At 37.8% G+C, this 11,333-nt stretch overlaps 1 protein-coding gene across 1 annotated transcript in view; it reads right to left on the bottom strand.

The window, feature by feature from the left end:
• Positions 1-3,633: 3,633 nt before the first annotated feature.
• cstf3 (cleavage stimulation factor, 3' pre-RNA, subunit 3) overlaps positions 3,634-11,333 on the bottom strand; it is an 18,847-nt gene continuing 11,147 nt past the window's right edge. The window contains exons 12-20 of the mRNA XM_084125155.1: positions 10,768-10,842; positions 10,143-10,286; positions 9,088-9,190; positions 8,571-8,640; positions 7,491-7,686; positions 6,128-6,275; positions 5,892-5,986; positions 5,715-5,775; positions 3,634-4,261 (exon numbers count right to left, since the gene is read on the bottom strand). Coding sequence (XP_083981281.1) covers positions 4,059-4,261; positions 5,715-5,775; positions 5,892-5,986; positions 6,128-6,275; positions 7,491-7,686; positions 8,571-8,640; positions 9,088-9,190; positions 10,143-10,286; positions 10,768-10,842 — 1,095 coding nt within the window. The 3' untranslated portion in view covers positions 3,634-4,058. The remainder of the gene's footprint in view (positions 4,262-5,714; positions 5,776-5,891; positions 5,987-6,127; positions 6,276-7,490; positions 7,687-8,570; positions 8,641-9,087; positions 9,191-10,142; positions 10,287-10,767; positions 10,843-11,333) is intronic.

The following is an 11,333-nucleotide window of genomic DNA, read 5'->3' as shown; positions in this document are numbered from 1 at the left end:
TGGTCTGGGCTTGTTTTAATAATAATAAAAAACTATATTTGGCAAATGTAAAAGCCCTTTCACACCAAAAGTGACATTAAAGGGATACTCTACCGTTTTTCATATTAAACTATGTTATTCCCTTAACTAAAACGAGTTGATACATACCTCTCTCATCTCAGTGCGTGCAGTTAATCGCTCTAGCGCGCGGTGACACTTTGAAAGCACTTAGTTTACCCCAGTATATTCAGTGGTATCTAGCAGCAATGAATTTAGAAGTGACCAAACACATCAACGTTTTCCCTATTTAAAAACAGTTACACGAGTAGTTATACGACCAAGTATGGTTCCTCTCACTTCTGTCAATAGTGGAAAGAGGATCAGGCGTGACTTACTGGGTGCTTTTTACTAAGTGCTTTCAAAGTGTCACCGCGCGCTAGAGCGATTAAGTGCACGCACTGAGATGAGAGAGGTATGTATCAACTCGTCTTAGATAAGGGAATAACATAGTTTTAATATGAAAAAACGGTAGGCTGAAGCAAATGCCATTTCACGCCTGTACAGTAGAGGGCGCAGCTCAAACAAATCTTTCAGCTCTGCTGCCATTCTGGATTGCAGAAAACAGCTGGAGAAAAAAGTTAAAACACTTCAGAAATAAAAACAAAAAATATTAAATACAAATGTGATGTTTATCTAAAGTAATTTTTGCTTATTTGTATGGTTAAATTGGGTAATCAAATGTCAGCAGCAAAGACTTTGGTTAATACATAAAGTATGTATGTATTATATAATATTTTTAATTATTGCAGGTTTCCGTAATATTCTGAGATTGCATTTTATTGTTTTTATTCATTTTGAAAAATGGTGAATCTGTTTTTGTACGGAGCCCCTAAAGTGACATGGTGGTGGAAAAAAATATGAGATGGCAAATGTTTGCGTTCACTTGCAAACCCTTTGTGAGCAAACGCAAAGTTTCTCAGGGGAACGCAAAAGCATTGAATTTCTTTTTTCTTCCAATCTCTCTCTTTTTTTTTTTAAAGGGGTGGTTGATTATGATTTCACTTTTTTAACTTTAGTTAGTGTGTAATGTTGCTGTTTGAGCATAAACAACATCTGCAAAGTTGCAATGCTCAAAGTTTAAAGCAAAGGGAGATATTTGCTTTTAAAGAAATAGCTTTTTAAGGACTACAACAAACGGCTGGTAGGGACTACACAACATTCCTCCCGGGTTAGTGACATCACCAACCCTAAAATTTACATAAACCCCGCCCCTGGGAACGATTTATAGATTATCATGACAGAATATGCTAATCAATGACTAGAAGATAACTTCACATAAGCTACATAAATTCATCAACTAACCATTCAGAAACATCCTGTTGCTTCTACATGTTGTCACTTCTTCTTGAGTCTCTCCATCATTATCTGAATCTGGTTTAAAAGGCTAAGGGCCCTATTTTAACGATCTGAAACACAAGTATCGAACGCAAAACGCAAGTAACTTTGTGGGCAGATCTCGACGCAAATCTAAAATGGGTTGGTCTGAAGTAGCTTCATTACTTATAGGTGTGGTTTGGGCGTAACGTGAAATAAACCAATCAGAGCGACATCTCACATTCCCTTTAAGAGCAGGCGCGCTTGTTCCATGGCGGTTGCTATTATAACGGCGGATTTGCCGATCACGCCAGGAGCGGTTCACAGCCGAGGAGACCGACGTTCTCGTCAGGGCCGTAAAACACAGAGAAGTGACATTGGGGATGGAGAAACCCACCCAAATTAGCTTCGGTTAAACGGGCGTATAATAATTTGGGTAAATGTGTAAGCTAGATTTATGCCTATTTTTTCACATCTTCATGGACACAACAATGAGATCTATGTGGTAATATTTGTCCTTGTAATTATGTATGATTTGCAAAAATGAAAACTGCTGTATCTGTGTGTAGATGAGAGAAGCAAAGTGTATGTGCGTTGTGCACACGCTACATTATGGCCAAGCATGCGCCCTTAAAATAGCATCTGAACGCGCCACTGACTTTAGACTAGGTTTCTCCTGGTCTGTGGCGGAATTGTTTTCTGGAACTGCAAAATAGCACCAGGGAACGTTTGCGCCGGAACACGCCTCTTTTCGCTGAAACGCCCCGGGAGCGCAAGTTCATTCCCTAGTTTACCGACGTGCGTCTGTGGAGGGAAAAGCCCGCTGTGCGTCGGGTGCAAAATAGAAATGAAACATGCGTCGGTGTACAAAGTCAATTGCGCTGGGTGCAAGATAGGGCCCTAAAAGTTTTTGAAATTTTCAGTGCATGTCGGTATGAGAGGTAAAGGGACACAAGCTCTCTGTGCCGGGAGCAGCAGCTCATTTGCATTTAAAGGAACAGACACAAAACGGTGCGTTTTTGCTCACCCTCAAAAATTGACAATTTGAACATGCTATATAAAAATATCTGTGGGGTATTTTGAGCTAATCTTCACATACACACTCTGGGTACATCAAAGACTTATTTTACATCTTGTGAAAATGGCATTATATCACCCCTTTAATCACCATGTCCTTTAGGAGCTCCATAGTTTTTGTGCAAGCGAGATGAGTAAATTCCTGCTCACTCTTAGTCTAGATCTACAATAAGCATCATGTTCACACACAGCACACACAACACCTCTGCACTTACGGTTTCTCTCAACATGAGGACTGGAGAGCTGTCAGTCAATAAATGGGAAAACAAAGTAACTTGCGTTACTTATTTGAAAAAGTAACTCAGATATTTTGTTGTAAATTTGAAAGTAATGTGTTACTTTACTCATTTCTTGAAAAAAGTAATCCATTACCCCCAACACGGGTCAAGTTCTTGGTATTGTTGATGCATTCTAACAGGTGGTGAATAAATGCTTAATATATAACAATTTTTTTTGGTGATTATATATAAAATCACTAAATTAAAAGTTAACATTTCCTTTTTATGTTGTTGCCCCAAATCAAACTCAAGGAAAATGAAGTCTATTTTAGGGCCATTATTTATATTTATTTGTGCATTTAGGCATTTTCACAACAGCACATTTACATTAAAAATATTGCATTACAGTTCTGAGAATCTGAGAAGGGAGTGATGCTTAATGGTTTCGTCCCAATGCACTATTCTATGGCATTTTGTAGTATAAATAATGCACGTGATGTGTTCACACTGAAAAAACAAAAATATTGCACTTTAAATACCTGGATAATGCCATAAAAAAAATGTTGGACACTTCATGCACTCAATTGTCACAGCTTTAATTATTTAGAAGAAGGGGAGGGGCATCAGACTGATATGGAATAAAATTCACACACTACATAGTTAAGTACATAGTGCACAAGTACATAGTGTATAAGTGCATAGTGTGTCATTTGGGACACAACTACTGTTATAACTCAACAAATGTAATGACTTAAAAATAGCTTTCATTTATTTTATGCTAAATATACCTCTACTCTTTTGAGGTTAAATTTTAATTGTTTTTGAGCGATTCACACAATGGTCCTTTATAATTGTCTTCAAACTGATGTGGTTTCCTCTAGTGCACAAACACCTTAACATCTATAGCGCTATAGTGCATCCTAGTGGTGAGCATAAATGCATTGAAAACTGCCAGACAGCCAAGTAACACACACCACATACAATATTTTTATCATTTTGTTTTATTGGAAGCAAGTTGTGTGTGATCATCAGTTCACTACAAAAAGGGTTTCAACTCTTCCATCACCATCAACTACACATGGCAAGTTCAGAACTATGAGGCAAATCAGAATAAAAACTTTATACAGTATAAACCACCCAGTTTTAAAAAATAAAACTGTTAAAAAAGAAACGTTGAAAGCACTGAACCGAAACGAGATCAGCGATGACGGGTAAGAGATGGACTTGTGATCTCCAGCGATGAGTGTGAAACGCAGGTTTGGCTCTCGTCCACTGGCTGTCGGAGTGCAGGTGCACATTAAACCAGAGTCAGGACAGCTTCAGTGAGCCGAGACACACGGGTGGGTTCGGGTTCAGTTGTCCTTTGTGATGTTCAGGTGCGCGCGTATGTGTGTGTGTTTTGGGGTCAGCTCATCGGATCCTCTTCTGCTGTCGCGCTCGATAGATGTCGTGGATGGGAGGTGCGATGGATCCTTTGTCGTCCTCTTCATCTGAATCCGCGTTGGGCCTTTTCAAGGACTTGTTTGCAACAGCGTGGTTTTCCACGGGCCCGTTTCCTTCGCTGGTCATGTCTAACTGTTTCCCAGTGATCAACTCTACAGCAGCATCTACAGCTAGAGAGAGAGAGAGAGAGAGAGAGAGAGAGAGAGAGAGAGAGAGAGAGAGAGAGTGAGTGTGTGGAATCAGTGCATAATCATAGTTGACAATGGTATCTCATAAAACTTCAAGAACATGTACGTGGAATATTTCACCCAAAAACATGTTTTGAATCATGATATTATTTGAGGCATGTGTGACAATTCAGCGCCCCCACCTCATTATTTTAATGCCAAATAATTATATTAATTATGCAGTTACATATCTAGCATGGTAGCTTTTATGTCGATTTTAATTACAAAAATGATTTTATAATAACTACCGTAATTTTCACTTTAATAAATGATTGAGAATCTATCAAAAATACTGAGAATTATAATTATTATATTCATTATAATTAAGCCACTCCATTCTCATTATCATAATACAAAAATACAGTATATAAAAATAAAAGTTATATAAACAATGTGACTGGATGAATTAAAACCTCTCAACAATGTGTCATATTTCATGAAATTTTTAATTCCAAAAAAAATACTTCTTGTACAGTGAAATATCTATCATAGTAGTTTTTAAAATGAACTGCCTTTATGTTGATTTTAATTACAAAAATATATTTATTATATTAGCTTTACCATCATTTTTACTTCAAAAAGTACAAAAAGTCAAAAATAAGTACATTTAACTTAAAAAATAAATAATTTTCATGGCAATCAAGCCCCTCCATTCCCATTATCATAATACAAAAATACTGCATATTAAAATAAGTATTTAAACATAAAAATATATAAAGTAGGGCCTATACACTACCGTTTAAGAAGGCTGTGGTTGGTAAGATTTATAGTCATATATATATATAATTCCAAATGTAAAATGTTTATACCTCATAGTAATATTTATTGTACTGTTTAGGACAGCAGATGTAAAGTATGTTCATTCATCATTTATTTTAGTGTCCTTGTTACAGCATAATTCTACAATTAAGTACCGAGTAATATTAATTAACAACATGTACTTACTATAAGGTTAAGGTTTGGGGTTACACTTTTTAAGGTGTCATTGTTACAGTGTAATTATATATTTAAGTACTGAGTAATATTAAGCAACTACATGTACTTACTATAGGGTTAGGGTAGGATTGGGATTTGGTTGAGGGTTAGTTGCATGCAAGTATGCAAAATTTACTGTTATTACTATGGAACATGTAACAAGGACACTGTAAAATAAAGTGTTACCAGGTTTGGTTTAGAATTAATTTCTGGTAATTATGAATAATTTACTGTTTGTACTGTTTTTACTGCATGTAGTATGTACATGTAACTTGTACAACAAGGACACTGTAAAATAAAGCGTTACCAAAAACCAGCACTGTATTACTGTAATGTTTACGTATTATGAATCATTGAACCGGTGTGAGGGTGTGACTTCAGAGAGCAGAAGATGACAGTAATGATATTCTGAGATACTTACTCTCTGGCAATACACATCTTCTGAGAGAATCCATCAGCTCATCTATCTGTACAAACGGACCCTGAAAACAAAAACACACACATGATGACACTGTCCTGTACAATGACAAGTCTTGACTGACAGTCATGCTACGGGTTGGTCTAAAGCAGTAAAGAGAAGACGAGGTGTTGAACTGACTGTAAAGCAGCTGGGAGGAGGCAGCATCTTCATGAGGATGACGGCAGTGGGCGGGACAGGAAACACTCCTCCAGGAACAGGATGTAGTCCAGGGGCTGTCAGGAGAACATGTCATCAAACTCAGCAATCCACAACAAGAGTACAACCGTATGCAACTGTACAACTGGGAATGTTTTATTGACTTGGTGTTTTAATGTTCGATGCACGTCGTGAGGTGTTGATGGAGTCGTACTCACGTGCCAGATGACGCGGCTGGAAAGGAACCATCTGGCTGGTGTCTGGTTTGGGGTACTCGGGTTTGCGGTCGGCCTCGTCTTTTTGCGCAGGAGTGGAAGGAGTGACCACCGCCTCCTGGATCAGTGCGTATTTGGCACGAGACACGTCCTGCAAATCAGATGATGGAGAATGTTCAGATGGTTGTTGTACAGCAAGTTAAGGCCCCAATATACTTCAAGCAAAATCAAAGAACAAACTGGTGTGACGTCATTTTGAACAAATCCAAGCCAAAACAAAGTTCGCTTGGAGTTTGTTTTTGTAGTACGAAACAGTTTGCCAAAGCAAACTTTCAGGAAAAGTTCACTCATCATACCCCTTTTCCACCAAAAAAGAACTGGTTCAAAGTTGGTTCAACTTGCGAACCTTCTCAGAACCTGTTTGTTTTTCCACTGACTAGAGAGCCCAGCGAACGACGTCGTTACGTCACTGTGTACGTTGCCATGCGTCTTAGCTTTCGCCAACTTCAAGCATAACAATTACAATGGCGGACTACATCGTCTTTCTGCAAATGTTTCTCCTGGCTTTGCGATCCTATATTGGGGTCAGAAGAAGACGTTTAGAACACATTTGTGCTGCTCGTCTGGATTACTATAGACAGAGGTTACGTTCGAGAAGAAGTTCGATAATAACCCCGCCCCCAGCCCCCGACGTAAGCATGACGTGGTGGTAAAAGAACGGTTCTAGTCCAGCAAAGAGTTGGTGCCGCTTTGGAACCAATTTTCCTGGCCGAGAACCGGTTCAAACTATCATCGGTCCGTGGTGATTATGTAATAGGCTGGTGTTGCTCTGTGACTCCGCCTTCTATCTTTTTATTGATTTTTGACTCCGCCTTCTTTGACATGGAAATCTTCTGTTCAGTCCGTCGAGGTCAGACGTGAGTGAGAACATGTACACACTGGAGAACTGCTTTGTAGTAGAAACTGAAGTTGTAATACTAATTAACAAGCGACACTGCAGCTTTACAGTATTAAACATTGTCGCTCAATCTATTGCATAAAGTGCTATATAAATAAACATGGCGTGACTTGACTGCAGAGCTGGTGCAAACATTTACATCGCTGATCAGATGCTTTCTCAACTGCTGTTTTCTCACCACTGTTATTCTGTCGTGCGTTTATGGTTATTAAGAGGAAAGCATGCAGCACATATTTACATATACATCTAAACGCTAAACGTCGCTCTCAGTAGTGTGGGCGGGATGTTATATACTGCCGAAAAAGGTATTTCAAACTCTTAAACGAAGAACGAAAAAGAGCTTTGCCTTGAGGAAATCGGGGCCTTTACAATGACAGTGAATTAAAATGACTACGCTTCCCATCGTACCTTGTAACCGAGGGCTTTGAGCTCACAGGGGGAGCAGGGGTACAAATCCATGAACTTGTATCTGTCCACCAGTAGAGCCGTCTCCTTTCCCTCATATTCATCTTTAAAGGCCATGAAACGCCTTCGCTCCACCTTCAGGATACTGGCTAAATCCCCGATGTTGCTCTCAAAGGCCAAGAAGCGCGCCCAGATTTCCCTGTTACACAAAACCACATGTAAATGTACAAGCATAATTTTGCCTTGACATTTCGAAACAGAAAGTTAACGTATACGTCAGAAGAGACTGTTTAGCAAATATTTAGTATATGTATTCAGTCATAAGACAAAAAAAACACACACGTTTGTAAGACATAAACATCCACATGGCATTTTTTTTATCCAAAAAAGATTATTCCTATTTAATCCAATTATTTCAGATCAACACAACCCCTTCCAATCCGATCGTAATTTAATTTGAATCAAGCTCATATCAGATCGATTAAATGAGGCTTTTCAATCCGATTTTGCCATCAATCAGTTTACTAATTGGTTGCATGTAAAGTAGCGCTAACATTAAATGCTAAAGGGTTAGTTCACCCAAAAATGAATATTCTGTCATTAATTACTAACCCTGATGTTGTTCCAAACCTGTAAGACTTTCGTTCCCAAGACTAAATTCAATTTTGTTCATCATATAAAGTGATCGAGTCTCTTCAGAAAATTTAGACTAAACTGCTAAATTCATATGAATTAGTTTTACAATCTCTTTATGAACTTTTTGAAGCGTCAGTTGTGTAGCTGTCAATTGAGGGACAGAAAGATCTGAGATTTCATCAAAAACATCTTAATTTATGTTTCGAAGATGAACGAAAGTCTTCCGGGTTTGGAACGACATGAGGGTGAGCAATTGATGACAGAATTTTCATTTATGGGTGAACTATCCCTTTAATAATGATCGTTAATCCAGGGTTAAAATAACACAGACTTTAACCATTTTAAAGTGTGAAAAGCCCAGCAGATAGTTAGGAATGTTTAAGAGCAAATTAAAAGAAATAAATGGTTTATTTGCATAAAATAAAAGATCAATAAAATCCCACTAACCCAGATTTCTCAGGGGAAAGACTGCCGGACGTCAGGACTCTCTCAAACAGGACTCTGGTGTTGTTGTCCTCTATGATGGAGAGAAGGGCAAACAGCTCAATAATTCATTGTCATTTTTGAAAACTCATTCCTGGTCAGGCTTTTTACCCTTTTTTTTTTTTTTTGGTAATGGCCTAGCAACAAGATAAACACGACCGATGTTTACTGCAAGGCAAACACAGTCTCCTAGCTATCCACTTCATAAAGCAGACGGATGGATTGTTTGGTCTGATAAGCACTCCTGAGCCAGATATCATCCTGTGTGTGTGTTTGTGTGTGTGTGTGTGTGTGTGTGTGTGTGTGTAGGTGGGTATGTAAATAAACAGCCATCTCGAGGACATGTCAATGATATGCAATGCTTTGGCTGAAATGGTTTTCCCTACAGTGTTTCACCTAACAGAAATTGCACTGATTGTTTGGCATCAGATTAAAAGGATATTGTGAATTCACCAAACGTGTGGATGAATTGTGTTCTTACCGTTCAGGTGAGAGAGGTAATCAATGTACGCCAAAATGTACTCAGGAATGTCACCGTATTTCTTCAGTCCAAGCTCAAATATCTTAAAGGCCACAGATTTGTCCTGTCGTCGAGGGAACAGTCATTCAGATAGTCGGTTTTGTGTGTCTGGATATTTATTTGATTTAAAAGGCAATTTCTGAATCAAGTCATTATGATGTTTGAGGGGCAATACGTAAAATAAAAACAGGTGGTGTAACAAATGTGAAGGTCTCATTATGAAAAGGTTTATTTTTAATCATCAATTAGCCTTTGATTGAATAAGGTAAAAATAATAAAGAATACAAATGGCATTGTCTGGTTAATTTTTTTTCTTTAAATTAGACACACTGAATTAGTTTTGTGTTTAAAAATATTACTAATATTTCAGTGGGGTGTAACAAATCCAGGACGCTCTCTTGTTGTCAATTAACAAAAATCATAAAAAATATATTTTTTAAAAGGTTTTTTTTTAACTTGGTCATACCACCTGACATTTTCAGTCATGAAATCAAACCTTTGCTAAAAAAAAAAATTCTTTCTTTCTTTTTTTTAAATTAAAAACTGACACTGTTAATGGTATTCAATGTTGTCAATGACCCCAAAACATATGCATTTCATATTTACACCGCCTGACTTTTTTTTTTTTAGTCATGATATCGAACAGCAGTGGGGGAAACAAAAGTACATCATAAATACCTTTAAGGTTATTGGCCACTGACCCCAAAATATATGTATTTCATATATACAGCACTGTTCAAAAGTTTTTTTTGTCAAAGAAATTGATACTTTTATTCAGCAAGGATGCATTAATCAAAAGTCACAGTAAAGACATTTAATCATGCAATTTACAAAAGCTTTCCATTTCAAATGCTGTTATTTTGATCCTTCAATTCAAAGAATCCTGAAAAAGTCCCCCCAAAAATATGCATCACAGTTTCCACAAAAACATGAAGCAGCAATGCTTGAAATGCTGAAAATTCAGAATTTAAAATCTAACCGGTGTCTATCTAACAGACGAGTGGTGTTGAGGTTACCTTGCTGCAGTAGTACTCCATCAGAGCAGCAGTGACGTACACATGATGCCGAGTGCGAAGATCCTCTCTGGCCTTCTTAAAGATGGAGCGACCGGACTTAATGCCTTCAGCTCTTCTGGCGAATTTCATGTACTGTATATAGACCTGAACGATTCAAAAACGTCAAAGGGTCAGTCTCTTTGTTAGCAGAGACCGCAAAACAAACACAAATGGTATGACTCATTCATGCTTGACTACGCAATGTTATATTACAGGCATCCCACATATTTGTGAATATTAATACATTTCCCAGATATGATCAGTGGAGACGAATTTAAAAATTCATAAAAAAAAAAAATCTTGAATCACTCAGAAATCTATGGAAGCTTGTTTCTGCCACGGAATAAAACAATTAAAAAGATGATACTGACTTTTTAATCTCTCAATATATCTCACAATTCTGACTTTTTCTCAGAATTGCGTGATATAAACTCCTAAAAATATATAAAATACCTTTTTATTCAGTGGCGGAAACAAGCTTCCACTGAAATCAGAGAGATTTTACTCTACAGCAGAACTTTATTATTGCCATTTTCCCATGCCAGTGGAAACCCTAGCATTTGTCCCCAAAGAGAGCTGGACTTACCAAAGTAGGGTCGATATCTTCGATCCCCAGGAGACGGTTGTATATACTATGAACCTTCTCGTGCTTCATGCGACTCTGCGAATCAAGCACAGATCAATACTATGAATGGTCAAATATTGAATTGTCAGGATTTTTCTGGCCCCTTTGAAATGAAGGCCCGGTCAACCACTTCGAGCATGATTCGGAAATGTCGCGCCCCCTTCCCATAACACTTTCAAAACACTTCTCAACTCAACCAGGCCTCGCCCTTTTTTTGTGCATGTCTTGGGCAGGAATTATTTAAATGAGGAATATTGTGACGTGTACAAAAACTCTACAATCGAGGTGTTTCAGGGAGTTCAGAAACAGTGCTTACTGCTTTAAAAAATAACTCCCTTTGGTGTGACTTTGTGCTTTATAAATTTGCAGACCTTTTTCATGCTCAAACAACTAAACACACTAAAGAAAGTTGAACATGTAAAAAAAACAAAAAACATAATAGGACCACTATAACATATGGCATAATCAGTACTAAAAGACTTGCCCATCTTGAATGAATGACATAGTAATGCTGATGAATGCATAAA

Source organism: Abramis brama (assembly GCF_963993115.1).
Source record: "Abramis brama genome assembly, chromosome: 9".
Classification (NCBI taxonomy): Eukaryota; Metazoa; Chordata; class Actinopteri; order Cypriniformes; family Leuciscidae; genus Abramis; species Abramis brama.
This window is presented reverse-complemented; position numbering and strand designations above follow the sequence as displayed.